This window comes from Folsomia candida, unplaced genomic scaffold (genome assembly GCF_002217175.1).
Source record: "Folsomia candida strain VU population unplaced genomic scaffold, ASM221717v1 Fcan01_Sc016, whole genome shotgun sequence".
NCBI classification, from domain to species: domain Eukaryota; kingdom Metazoa; phylum Arthropoda; class Collembola; order Entomobryomorpha; family Isotomidae; genus Folsomia; species Folsomia candida.
Window position 1 is genome coordinate 1,555,789 of NW_019091208.1, and position 15,017 is coordinate 1,570,805.

The 15,017-nt window shown below is 35.2% G+C and overlaps 1 protein-coding gene and 1 long non-coding RNA gene across 3 annotated transcripts; one reads left to right on the top strand and one right to left on the bottom strand.

The window, feature by feature from the left end:
* Positions 1-4,362: 4,362 nt before the first annotated feature.
* On the bottom strand, positions 4,363-4,877 carry LOC118437801. Its single transcript, XR_004836365.1, has 3 exons — positions 4,851-4,877; positions 4,642-4,772; positions 4,363-4,563 (listed from the first exon to the last, which is right to left on the bottom strand). It is a non-coding gene; the product is annotated as an uncharacterized LOC118437801 (long non-coding RNA).
* Positions 4,878-11,334: 6,457 nt separating this feature from the next.
* LOC110856478 lies at positions 11,335-13,883 on the top strand. Of its 2 annotated transcripts, XM_035857183.1 has the most exons (4): positions 11,335-11,874; positions 12,116-12,214; positions 13,141-13,166; positions 13,293-13,883. In XM_035857183.1, the coding sequence occupies exons 2-4, from the start codon at positions 12,125-12,127 to the stop codon at positions 13,720-13,722; spliced, it is 546 nt and encodes a 181-aa protein (XP_035713076.1). In that variant the 5' UTR covers positions 11,335-11,874; positions 12,116-12,124; the 3' UTR covers positions 13,723-13,883. The 2 variants fall into 2 exon arrangements, with proteins under 2 accessions (XP_035713076.1, XP_021960648.1); XM_022104956.2 differs by lacking the exon at positions 11,335-11,874 and having other exon boundaries at positions 12,033-12,214.
* The last annotated feature ends 1,134 nt before the right edge of the window (positions 13,884-15,017 follow it).

The following is a 15,017-nucleotide window of genomic DNA, read 5'->3' on the forward strand; positions in this document are numbered from 1 at the left end:
AATATTGTGACGTATATGTTCACAAATATTTGAAGTTGTTCCATCGTATCCGTTTCCGACGAGGAGTTTGATATGGCGGGAAGTTTAAAAACCAAGGACAGTCCGCATGCCGCCGTCTGAAAAAACATCCAGATCACGGACGACATGCAAATGGCCCGTCTTGCTTGGGTTAGCGGTATCACACTCATTTCCTTCTTGTTCAAGGTTTTTTGAAAAGGTAACAAAATTCGTGTCCCACTTCCCACACTAGATTTGGCACAAGGCAACCTTCCGGATTCGTGTTTGTCATGACGGAATAAGTGCGGAATAAATAGGTGGAAATTTTACAAAGTTCTGTTGTAGAAAAACTAGGAATACTTTTTTTTATTCGCTTTTCATGTTTTTGTCTTCAACTATCCATTAAAATCCAATATCGTCGTACTAATTCTAAAAAGACCTAAGTGGAGTCGATAATTTTAAAAAGACCTAAATGAAAAAAAATCTAAAAAGACCTAAGTGAAATTCTAAAATTACAAAGCGTGAATTACTTATTTAAAATGGCATTATAAGCTGAAATGCCAATATGGGTCTAGGAATGACATAAAATTTGTAATTTAAGAACCACACCTTCCGGGGGTGTGGTTCTCGGTGCCTGAATTCAAAATCTCTCGATGTTCAAACTCTGCAAAGTTATGTTCTAGAAAAGCTTGGAATAGTTTTTTTTTATTCGTTGTTGATCTCTTGTGTTCAACTATCCATTAAAATCAATATGTGGTTGACGTAAAGGCTGTATTAAATTATTGGATTAGGATTGCACAATATGCGACATCCTGGACATGGGAATTTATAAGAATATATAATAATCGGAATCAAGGTTGTGAAATACTTTTTATGCACACAGTAGGATATATGTAGAGATATGGATTTTTTATTATTTCTTAACCTCTTTCATGTTAATTTATCTCGATTCAAATTTCCATTGAGTACGATATTGATTCATATGTAACTACAACCAATATTTCTTTACACCAGTTGAATCTGGTATGCTCAACTAGCAAGCTGGCTTGGACGATAGGCTCTAAATAAAGAAATGCACCTTGCACCTTTATAACGTTGTTTTTTAGATTAAATACCTCCTTTGTATGTCCACCATTTGTATTCCGCTACCAATTAAACTATGTAAAAAATGGCCTCTAACATTTTGATTTTGCAATTTCTCCTAGACGAAGGTTTATGTATACACTCTTAAAAAAATTGATACCAGATCGTTACCAGGCGGAATGCATATATGACTCTACCGCGTTGGTAATGATTTCAGCACATTGTGGTAAAGATTCACAAAAATTCCACAAAGTGATGATTCAGCTCCATGCGGTTAAAATTTAACTGCAACCAGGCAATCACGTTCAACATCGCACAGTAATCAGTTTTTACCCAATAGTTATGTTACATTCCTGAGTTATGTTGAAGGTGAGTACCACTTGGTGTTATTCATTACTAAATGGTACATATAATATTACCCAATTTTGTCAACTTTGTCTTCATCTGGAATCGATTCGTTACTCTCGAGGTAATAATTTATAACCCCCTGCACTTAACATTTGACACTATTTAGTGAGGATTTATTTATTTATTTACTGATGACAAAATTAATTATTTTACAACGATTAAAGTGTACTAACTTAAATTTACCAATGACATGTTCGAATTAATAATACATTATGCAATATAATTAAAAACTCGAAATTTTGTAATATACATTCAACTCGTGTAAATTATAAATGATGTCTAAGAACTAAATATAACGATTCATTGCTACAATTTCTTTGAATTTCAAAACAGTCATGAACCACTAAATCTGTAATTGAAATAACTTTGAATATATCAATTTTATGTTTTACTTTAAACGCAAAATAATGGCGATCAAAATACTCCACATCTAGTTCCTTAAGAAGCAAATAACAAGTTTTATCGTTAGGCAAAAGAAACTCATTAATAATTCCAAATTTTGGAAATACGTTACCCATTTCATAACAAACTACAAACCCCGTCTTATAATTATACCCTCGATACCAAATCTGGTTGGTTGTATAGATTTGTGTTTCTCCGTCACAATTTTGATAACAGTCAAATAATCTTAAACTCTCAATTAAATCGAATGAATCGACAAAATTACTAAGATTGACAATAAATATATGATCAGTTTTAAGACTATCGCTTGATTCGGAGGACTGCATCATAAATGCGCTGTATTGTTGATGCCTAAATGCTAGAGAGTAACAAATATTTCTGAAGTTTTTAATATGTGCAGCTAATTGTGCAAAATAATTGTGCTTTGCTTCATATCTCATTGTCTCAAAGAGATATTAATGGCCCAGTTTGTCTAATTACATGAGAGTAGTGGCACATGAAATGATGTTTCGGAATTAGTCGTTCATGTGGAAACAAAAAACGAAACAATTTGTGGTGTGTCATTACTTTCTGGTCGAGAATTTGTAAACTAGAAGATGAAAATTTCCTACAAAACGTTAGACTCATTATTTCTAAAAGTTGAATAATAAGCTCCCAATATTTACTTCCTTCCTCACTAACGATTAGATCAGCCAGAATTACTGGTAAATGCCTTATTAAGCACCACGCCTGTGCCGCCTTTTGACCAATTTTGTGTCCGGTGCTATCTAAGCGAATTGGATTTGGTCGATTTTTGGATTCTAAATATCCATAGTTATGGGCCATAAGTCGCTGATTTACAATTTCTAAGCTAAAGCAGCCTAAAGATATGAGTTTTTGCAACACAATCTTGATCTCAAATGGCACAACCCCTTCTAATAAATCGTGCATAATATCCACTGATGGGGAATTTAAAAAATCGAAATATTGCAGCTCATTCAATGCACATTCGGATTGAACCCCAAATTTGTTTTGTCTCAAATGTTGTTCGTAATCAGGTCTACTCCGAATGTGCATCAAATTGTGATCAAACACCTCTTGTGCCTCCGTCTTCGACGTGCAACATATTCTACAATAATAATGCGAGTTAAAAGATTCTGAAAAACCTAATAAAGAGTTCATCCCCAAATTATCACAAGATAAACTAGAAATCGTTCCGTAAATTGTTTCAGACCCATTCACTTTTATCCCACTGCTTTCTAGTAACTTGATATCCGGAATTAAATATTTAAGAATAGCGTTCATTCCATATTTTTTAGCATCTTCAGTATAAAAAAGAGCCAACAAATGAATTTGACTTAATTTGGAATTTATATAGTCCGGGAAGTTTCTTATTGTGAAATAAATTCCCCCAATTTTATGTACACCACGCTTCGACCCCAATGGATTTACTGTTTCGAAGTCATCGTAGAATAATTGAATTTGAATCGAATTAGGAAATTTGGAGAAGAGAATATTATTTTTGAAGGACTTAGAATCGCTAAAATTTTTGTAAACATTTACCTCATGCGAATTGGAATTATAATTTATAAAAAACTTTGAATATTTTGGGGAATTTACAATGGATTCTAAAGTTTTGAGCAATGGGACATACATGAATGTATCGGGAACAATTACTTGTTGTCGTTTGTTATTTTTCACTCTCAATTCAGTTCTACTACCTAATGACAGTTCTCTGGGTAAGATTGGTCTGGCCGTTTTCTCAAACATTTTTTGTCTTTGATATGAAGATTTAATTGTGGCAAAAGCTTGCATTAAACCTTTAGTTTGACAACTGAAGAATTCAAAATCATCCTTACAAAACTTCTTCCCTAATTTTAGGACTAAACTAATTACTTGTGTAAAACTAAATTGTAATTCCTGAACTACAAAATCTACTGTTGTGTTTGTTACACCCTTTGCTAAAAGTGAGGAACAAAAGCTACTTAAAATATCCGACATAATTTGAATGCCTAGTTCAACTGAGATATCTTCTACTACTTCGTCTTCATCCAACTTATTATTATTATTCGTCGGAAGAGATTCCAATGCTTCGTGACTAACTACCGCATTAATTACTTCACTAACATTAATTGCGGTCGAGACATCGTGTGATTTTAAATGCCTAAGATAACCACTCCAAGAACTAAGTTGAACGGAACAATTTATGAAGGGGCAAAAGCTTTTCCTAAAATTTGCACTACCTATATTATGAATGTATTTTGTATGAACAATAATATCTTCTACCCGAGTAAACGTATTTCTGCACTCAGAACAATAATACATTTTTACCGAAATTTATATTATTAAAATTACTGGTCAATTGCTTTCCGAAAGGCTTGAAAGTTGTTGGAGGACTTGTTTTGCTTTGCGCGGAAGAGTTGTGTTTTGAATGTCTAATTGGAAGACGTGAATTTGCATAAACTTCCGTAATCCATCCAAATTTTGGTCGTATTTTGTCCCGATCACATAATGAGCCTTAAAAAGAGAGTCGATGGCCTCTGTAGAATTACTGGCATTCAGCGGAAGGGCCAACTTGTCACAAATGATGAAAAATGTCGACGGATTTGTTTTATCGTCGCCCAAGTACACCAAAGTGGGTTGACTGATATCCGAATCCCAAGTATCTAAAATTGACTGCAATGGCGTTCCACTCTAAAAGAGTAAGAATATTTACAGGTTATGTTCCTATAAAACAAAAACACTCAAAGCAAATATGTTGTAAATGTGTACTTTAAAATATTTTACAAGTCTAGATTCCGCATCTTCAATTTTGCACCGCGCACCTTTCCCTCGCCCATGCGCTGTCGGGGGGATTAAATAAAGCAGGGCCAACAATGCGCCAGTTGACCGATCCCAATTTCCTGCAAATAAATTGATTTTCCAGCAGATTATACGAAATAAGCAAAATTAACGAAATTATAACCATATTATATTCATACCAGCATTATCGTTTATGAATTTATGAAGAGACGTCGATTTGCTGATTCTTTTACAGTTTGTTAATATTTGCTCCCTCAATGTTTCCCACGTGTCCAGAAATTTGGCCGCATTAGCTGGAAACATCAGCTGGAACTCGAAGTTAATCTATCATAATTTGTGTCAATAAATTAAGCTAAAAAAAAATCTAAATACAGCTAATAACTTTGTAGTAATTACCAGAAATCCGCATTCCAAGAATTTTCGATACACCCGGAGGACTGAGTTTTCATTAGTGCCTCGCAAATAATTTCTGTGCTCCAAGGTTTGTATCATGAGACGCCTAACTTCGTCCTCCGGAAGTGAGGAATTTAATTCCGCGATGGCGATATCGTCAGCAGCAATTTGAACATGTCCGTCTTGCTTATTGGAAATGGGTGCTCCAGCTCCACTCGCTACGGGTCGCTTCAAAGATTTTAGAGGGTTTTTTTCTTTAACGTTTCGGTGAATCCATCGTAAACGAGTCTGAATTAAGCCGGAACGGTTCACAGTATCATACAAAATATCCTGCAATAAGGGAATAATAATATATACATATATTTAAATTCAAATTTCTAGGGAAGCTATAATTTTGCACATACAATTCCATCAATTGAATCCGGGTATTTCCAACACGGAATAATTTCGATTATTGCCTTGGCAAATCGCAGCTGATCAGAGGTGGATGGTAAATCCCTATATATTGTAAAGTTAATTTGATTAATTTTATAGACAGATATTATCTGCTAATAACAACAAGGAAAACTTACCCCCTTAAATCAATTAACACCGAGACAAAATCATTTATGAGTTTCGTTGCGGCCGCCGAGTCTACCAATCTCTCTGCGTTACAATTTGACACTAATTCCTTCAAGTCTGGTTTTCTCTCAATATAACTTTCTAAAGCCTGAGAATTTGCAACATCATTAAAATTTACTTGATTCCGCATTTTATTTAATTCCATTAGGATACATATAAATACATCTAGTAAGTATGTACCTGTTTAAAATAGTCTTCCCCTTGGGGCGACGCTGGAGTTGCTGGCGATTGAGGCGAAATGGGCGCAGGGCTATTAACTACACAAAAACGCTACATATTTCTTTTGCTTTTCATTGTCATTTATTATATTATCCAGATTATAAAACTCACTGTAATAAATTTGTTGACATTGAGGGGTGTACGATCCATCACTAGCTGCGTCTTCCCCCACGATTTTGAATGTTATTGCTGGGATTATGCCTTGATCCAACAGAATAGGGAATACTTCCTCATCAACTTCAGCGCCATGGTCGTCTTCCAAAATGATGTCGTTGTCAGTCTCGACTTGAAATTTGGTCTTCACTAATAATTACACACATTTTAGATATTTTTGAGTTATTTAATGCACAAATTTAAAACACGCTCTCAATTTAATGGGAATGATACTTACCACTACGCAAGAACTGTTCATAATCCCCAGAAGAAATAATTAATTTCTTTCCCCTGGCTAAATTACAAACTCTGACCAATTTGGTCATTTTTACTTCGCTGACTTTAACGGCCAAGGTAACTACAAAGTAGATGACGAGGAATGATGATGGCTATGGCGTGAATATTCCGTCCATGTGGTAACAGTTTTGGTTCTACCAGTAATATTACAATACCAAATTATGAAAATTGTTTACACCGTTTGGTGTATATTTGTTACTCTTTAGTAAAATTACATCGGCATTGACTGTCAGCACAATATGGCATTGATTCAATTCCTCGCGGAGTGGAGTCATCGCCACTCGGGGAAAACTAATATTACCATTTACCGATATTGTCCATTACCCAAAATTTATAAAAGCTGGTAATGATTTTATTACCGTGGTGGAATTAAAGGTTATTACCAAACCCTCGGTAATAATATTTTTTATTAAATTATTACCAGTTTGCTAAGAGTGTACGTAAACTTTATAAGTTTGTTACGAAACAAGTGTCAAACTCCATACCAGATTTTAGCCCGTTCAGATTTACATACTTTTTCTATTAATCTCGTCATTTGTCATTTTGTAACTTGTTAAAATTTTGTCATCTCTTTTGTCATTTTTTCATTAAATTTTGCCACTGCCATTCCAAATTTTAATTTTATCTAAATACTCTTTAAAAAATGTACTTGGCTTCAGACCCAGCAAAACTTGGGGAATACACAACATTAATTAAAAAGTTATTTTATTGGAAAATTTTGAGTGCACGAAACAACACAATTAGATTTGCTCAAATATATGATACATATGCTACCTTATTTCTTTACAGAGGTCAGCCTTATCTAGTTTAATTTAACCAAATATTTATCAAACATAGATTAACTATAGTTGAAGGCTGCAGTCTTGAAGGCTATGCACTACTTCGCTCAATGTATTTAATATTTATTTATACCTTAATATTTTACAGAAGGGGTTCAACCGTTTCCGAACCTTTGAAAGCTTATTGGCTAATCCAATCAGAAAATATAGAGATAAGTATAATCACAAACTTAAGATATATATTTCAAGCAATCAACTCATTGCATGTAAACATATTTACCTGCAATCAAAAGCATCTAAAATATTTAGATAGACTAGCCAATAAGCCCGTCCTAAAGACGGGCCACATGTTTAGGGATTTTGGGCTAAGTTACCACCATGTTGCTAAGGAAATTTTTTATGTTGCTAGGAGAATTTTGTTATGTTGCTAGGGGAATTTTTTTATGTTGCGAGGGGAATTTTGTTATTTTGCTAAGGAATTTGGTTATGCTGCTAAGGAATTTTTTTATGTTGCTAGGGGAAATTTGTTATGGGAAATTTTTTAGGGGAAATTATGTTGCTAAGGAAAGTTGTCTATGTTGCTAAGGAAATTTTTTATAATCATGATCATAATCATAGTCATAATCATAATCATAATCACAATTCGTATCTGTTCCCTGATTAGTGCACTATATAGTGGAGCAAGAATGTCAACAGCCAATCAGAATGCAGGAATGTCACGAAAATTTCAAGGGACGGCCTTATCGAAATTATAATATAGATGGTATTTACTTAATTGTCTCTCAGACAAGTTAAAAATCGACGTCAACGAGCCATATTAAAAACTTAGATAAACCTACGTACTATAACGAGTTTATGTATAAGACTCTACAATTTTAGTCAGTTTTTTACTGAAAGTCGTATGCACATAAAACCGTGATTGGTGCTGACACCAAAAAACTGAAAATAATGCCTGATTCAGGACTTCGTATTATGTCGTTGTATTCCTCCCTGTTTGAAAAATATTACCCATTCCTTTACACTCTGCCATGGCTCTGGGTTCCAGGACGAAATATGCTGGTTGTTTCATCCAGAAAGTACAAGAGAGTCTATAAAGCTTTACCAAGTTTTATAGGGCTAACCGCCATAATTGGAGCTATTATGTGCACCGCGTTCATTAAACTGAAATTTTTCGAAAAGAACTGCTTAACATGTAACGTAAATTGTGCCTGGTTGAGAAAAATCTTGGTGATCAATTTGACTTCGAAGAAGGACTTCGTGCTCGGATGTCAAGTTGTTCTTGGCTCGTTGGGTATCGTGGTTTTCGTCGTTTACAAAATTCTTTGTTCTGCAGAGGTGGAATTCATTCTCGGAATCAACGCCCTCGTCAAAGAAGTCATTTAACTTAAGAGGGGTAATTAAGCATCTTACAATGCGATGGTGTGAAGTGTAACGCTCCGATTTGGCTGAAATTTTGGAATTATGTGGTCCAAGTCAATACCACCAACGTTTCTTGAGCCAGTTTGTGCGATTGTTGGAATTTGAATATTTGAGGTCAAAGTTTAAAAAATAGCGATTTTTACCAAACGGAGGAAGCAAATCTCACGCCCATGCCGTTCGAAGGGAGAAATCCCCCATTTTTTAACTTTGGCTTCAAAAATATTGATCAATTCCAACCTTCGCACAAACTGCCTCAAGAAACGTTGCTTTTATTGACTTGGACCAAATAACTTACAAAATCGGAGGGTTACACCTCCCACCATCGCATTGTTAGTCAAATTGCATTCATGTTACGTTTAATCAGCTAAGTTGCGCAAACCGTGCATTTTTATGCACTTTTAATTTTCTTTCTTTCCGCACAAAAATGACGTCCCAATTTGACTAAAATTGTGAGCGGGGTACAATGAAACCTGTCACCTCTCAGTACATAATCCTCTATCAAATACTTTGATCTATTTTAATGCTTAAAGTCATATATCTTCAGTGTTCAGTCATTAAAAAAAGACTAGTTCGACCCCATTCCTTCAAACATTTTTGATTCAAATCCCTCAGTAAATTTTCATGTAAACCTACTTACTTTAATTTATTAATTTATTTCTCAATTTTTCAGAACTTCCCAAAACCTCGAGAAACCAAAAGCAATCCAGCAATCTTGAGAAATGCATTGTAGCCGCCCTCCTATCCAGCTACATTTCCTCTCCGATCCTCCTTCTCATTGCTTTCTACCTGGAAGTGGATCCTGTAATTTACATCGTGTCTTTTTTCTGCAGCCATCTCCCTTTTCAAATTACAATTGATAAGTCACTGATCTTTAGAGCAGGCTTCTTCCTTGGCCGGTATATTTTCAGTTTGTTCGTGGTTTTAGAATGTGTCAGGGTTGTCGCCTTTGTCGTATTACTTACCATAGTCACGGCCAACTAGGTGAGTGTCGCGGTCTCCCATCTATCCAAAATTTGCAGGAGGATCCTTCTCAGCGGAAAATTGGCGCATGGGATGCATTTACGCTATTTAAAAATATAGATTCCTTTACACGCCACTGAGAGTAGTGTGGGTCAGCTGGGTTTTGTTGGAATTGTGTTGACGTCAATAGTTCACATTATGGCGACCTACTGGACCGTCAGGGTGGCTAGAGTGCTGCCAATGCTTTTTGGAATTTCGTTGCTTGGGCTTTCCATTATTTCTTTTGTGTCGGAAATGTTGACGTTTTCACAAGCAGCGACATTCAATATGAGTTCGGGCGACCTGCTGAGGAAATTTGAAATGGCGGCGAATTACTGGGAAGAGGGGGCGATAAGGAGGAAGGTTTATGTGAGACAGGTGAAGGCTTTGAGGAAAATAGGTTTGTCAATTGGGTTACTGGAACATAGATTTTTTATTTGTTCGAGATTTACAGTTCTGACGGTGTTGAAGGAATTGACGAATCAAACGATAAATACGCTAATTTCATTTTAATAATTGGAGTTTGGGTAAGAATTGTTTAAAAATTGTTTATCTCGTTAAAAATTGCAAAACACTTTTATAAAAAGAATGTCACCATTGATACTTTATATTTAGTATAAAGGGTGTTGATTTAATTCGCGAACATCGATTTTTATGCCTGAGCTAAAGACAAAGCCAGCTATAATTATTATTATTAATTATTGATCCCGTTAAAGTTTTTCTTTGAAATTCTTACCATGAGTAGCACGAAGATAAGTGCTAATTATGAGCATTGAGACACAGGTCTTCGAAGCGGGGAATTTCAGGGGAAAACAAAAATCCACCTAAAATCGGACATCCCGAGAAAAGGTGATGGCAATGCATGAGTAAAAATTTTGTTGCGGATGAAAAACGTCATAAACAACCCAATTGGTTCCCACCTACCAGGAAAATAGAAACGTTACAGAAATTTGGCGCGAAAACGAAGGTTCTTGTCCAAATGGTGTATGGAAGTGAAATAACGCAAAACGGATTAAACGAAAATCAAGTATGAGTAGCCTATTTTGGTGAAAACTAACGTCCAATCTGCATAATGTGATCACAGAAGTTACAAACTAAAAGATCAAAATCATGTTTCCTCCAGAAACATTGATGACCGCGTTCAATTTACGTCAAAGTCTAGAAAAAGTGGGTATTTGGCACCATAAAGAATTGATTGCATCAGTTACCGTCAAATTATTATAAATCTATACAGGACCGAATGGTTCATTCAAAGTAAAATTTTTAATCCACTAAAATTATTATCGAACTGGAATTTAAATTAAATATTCATGGCACAAGTCGTTTATAAAGTAAGAATTTTATTGGTACATGGCTTCAACTAAAGATTCATCAATTTTATTTGATAATGCTTCCCATAACTGAGATAACCCGAAGGGTTGCCAGGCAATAAATATGTATGTATTACCAAAGACGGGAAGAATCTTAATATGTTTTTTATAAATTTTTATTCTACACTCAGAGCAAAAAGTAAGCAAATTTGCTACCGGGCGGTGTCTATATATGACCTCACCGGTTTGGTAGCGATTTGCTACGAAATTGTAGTAAATTTGCTCCCACATTTTGTCTCACCGTAACAGCGCGGTAGGGAAATACTAGAACATAGTAACATATTTACTACAACTCTGTAGCAAATCGCTACCAAACCGGTGAGGTCATATATAGACACCGCGTTTAGCGATTTTGCTCTGAGTGTACAAAAACCAATTGATGAAAACAGTTACGAAATAATGGGCGTACTCACGCCAACGTCTAATTTGGCATTGCAATTCATTTAGCAAACTTGTAAAGATCAAGATAGGTATTTCTGTCGTGAGGGGATTCGCAAAATACAACTTCGCAAATCTCTCCAATCTCGAAAAACACCTATTTTTGTATAGTTTCCAGCGATTTCATTAAGTTATCCTGCTCTCAATGGTGAGAATGAGTTTGCGAAATTATTTACACAGGTAATGCCACAAAAATTCACCATTCACAATATGCTAATTATATCCACATGTACATATATTTAAATAAACCTAGATAATCCTCCAAAGAAGAATTTGATTACCAATGCCAGGTCGGATTTTCGCGAATTTCATCGACCCAATCCGGGTTTTAAGTAGTTTCTCTCCGTGTACTTATGTAACCTTGCTTTCTCTCCACAACTTCCACTCACTCCGAGAAATACATGTCTAACGCAACAGATCATACCAAACACTCTGCTCACACTCTGACATTTAACCGAACCAAATCATGAGTAAAAGTCCAGACAGCAGACAGTGATTACATAGATAGTGACGCCGTACACTCAAAACAAAAATTTGTCAAATCAACACCGCCAGTGTCAATATATGACTTAACCGCATTGGTTAAAATGTTGATTCCGAGTTATGATGATTTTGATACCGGTATAATGTTATGACCGGACGGAAAAAATTCATTACTACTCGGAATCACAAATGTAACTAAGGCGGTTAAGTCATATATTGACACCGTTTTGTTTTGAGTGTACGTATAAAATTCGGGTATCTTAAAATATTTAGATCCCTGCAATGGGTTCCACCATCTCGATTATCAATGAGACCAATTGCATCCTCAACATTGCTTTGAAGCAGGTCACGCCAATCTACTATGAGAACAAGGTAAGAAAGCACGACCAAAATAAATAATCCAAACTTAAATATAAATTTATATCGGTTTCAAAGGACATTTTCTTCGAAATATAATTTCTTCGCAAGCTTTCATCCTTAACTATATTTACATATTTAAAACCATGATTTTCAATAATTCTACTCGTGTGTAACATATGTAGATAATATACGATATCTGCACATATAGAGTGTCCATAAATAGTTTGCAAATAGAAAACATTTTATACCAATAAATCATTATTATTCATAATTTGACAAGTTTTCATTGCCAATAACCAGGGTTTCTTCACCGTGTCCTTGGAGAATTTCTAGGCAGGGTCATCCCAGTTCAAAAATTCTCCAAATTTTTTTTACAGATTTTAAAGTTTGTGAAAATGCATTATTTTTGCTGCGAGAGTTTTGTTTGTTAAGAAAAATAAAATGCTCTGTAAATCGTCTCAAAATGCTAAAAATTTAATTAAAGTGCAAATTAAACTAATTATAAAATAAATGAACCAGAATCGGTAACTAAAAATTATTCACTGCATTCATCACGTTTTACAGAGCATTTTATATTTCTTGATATCCGAACTCTGCCAGAAAAAATAATGTATATTCCCAAACTTTCAAATCTGTAAAAAAAATTTGGAGAATTTTTGAAGTGACGTCTCCAAGGATACAGTGAAGAGACCCTGGTAATAACTTAACTAAAATTCAAATCGGCAATTATGTGCAGACATCACACAAATATTTAAAATGTATCTATAACACTGACCATGACGAAATTTTGTTTAACTATCAAACTCTAACCATGAAAATTCACGCACGAATTTTTTTCCATTCTAACCCATGTTGTGACCCAACTGTACACAGAGTAAAATATTTATTTATACATATCACAACTCACAGAATTTAAATATTTTTCAAAACTTTTTTAGGTCCTCCCTGGCCAAGTTGTGAAACGGTAAAACTATTGAAAAATCCTTCCATTCGGAGTCACTCATCCGAAATGGCTGAATCTTTCAGTCATTTTCATTCACTCTCATAATCTGTCACAAAAATGAAAGTGAACAGGTATGCTTTTTCCCAGGGAAGTTGGAAAAATCTGGTTCACCCTGGAAGCCACCCTTTGGACCGGGCAGAACGATTATACCGACGTTTTAAAGGACATCAACGTTTCCTCCGTCGCACGTAGAGCGGCCGGCGTTATGTTGTCGAGGACAGGGCTGTACAAGGAAATTATTAACGGCGCGGTTGGACTCGTCATAAAGGCGGGACAACCTCCGCAGACCGTTACGATTCAAAATGTCCTCCTTCCCGCCACCTTTTCGCCAGACGACCACCAAATAGTGGTTGACTGGGTGCACAAATTTGTGGTGAGAGAACATGGAATTTACGCCGGTGGGGACAAAGTCATTAAAATTGTGGGTGGTCCGCCAGCCGTAATTGACCCCCTGGAAAGTGGAGAGGGGACGCAGTTCTTGAAAAGTACGGAACCATTCGGTATTATTCAGGGTTGAAGGAAAAAATATTTGACAATGTGTACCTACATTCTCGACAATATTACACGAACCAATAATACATACAAGGTGGTTCATACATGGTGGTTTAAATGTCGGGTTACAATGGAAAATTTTTCAGTGCGAAAAATTCATAAATTCCTACTAGTTACGGATTTGGGGTTGAGATTTACATTAATTTTTATCCAAACTTATGGAACACTGAGGACAAAATTCTTAAAATACTGAATTTTAGAGGCAGCATTTCGGTAACTAATGGAGATTAGTGAATTTTTCCCATTGAAAAAATTTTCCATTGTACATAACGAGACACTTAAACCATCCTGTACATACATACATTCTCGACAATATTACACGGGCCAATTATAATGACCAATAATACATGCAAAAAATAGTACCCATTCGTAGATATGTAGTCTCCATACAAATTGTGTAGGAATATTTATGACGATGAAGTAAATATGCTTCAGTATTTTTTATTTGAGCTACAAGTCTAGAGGGTAGGTAACAAAAATCTGCAGTTGTCCAGAATTTAACACAGCAATGGATTGGGAGCTAAGCACGAATGGGAAGAACTTAAAAATATTCTTCTGGCCCAATGTTTGCAGGGGGTGGTTCCAGACCCCACAAAGTATACATTTTCTTACTCCACTTGCCGAGACCTTTCCATTAATATGTTAGACTTTAAATTGTCATCCACAAGTTATTTTTTGGTATGCAATTAACGCGTCTCCTAAAAAATGGTAAAATGTCTCAAAAGTAATATACAAGTTGCCTACATGCAAAACGTCTCCTAATATTATTTTCGAGGTCTCATATAAATCCATAAGTAACTCCTAAATTTTTTGTAATAAAAACTCCTTTTATTTCATATAAATAATTATCAGATTTATTGTTTTAACCAAGCCTTGTTGGATTTCTTATTCTTTCTTAAAGTGTAATATACGATTTGTACCTTGGACAAAAACAACGTTTGGTATTTTTAACATCAAAGTCGTAAAATGTGGGGGCCTTAAAAGTGGATAAGTTGTGTGCACGAGCGCCTTCCACAAGGATAAGTATGAAATTAGACTACAAAACGGAATTAAAAGATAAGCATAAGACAAAAGTGGTTTTCATGCTAAGTCCCTTGATAATATTCGCAAAGGCGATTTCTGCACTAGGGTCTCCGAAAAAAATCCTTTTGTTAGACGCCATTTTTTAATAAGAACATTGGTCTGGAAAATTAAAAAATAACACATTTCCTAATTTTACCCTGTATAATTTGCCAGTGCGCAAAATACATATGTTCACCT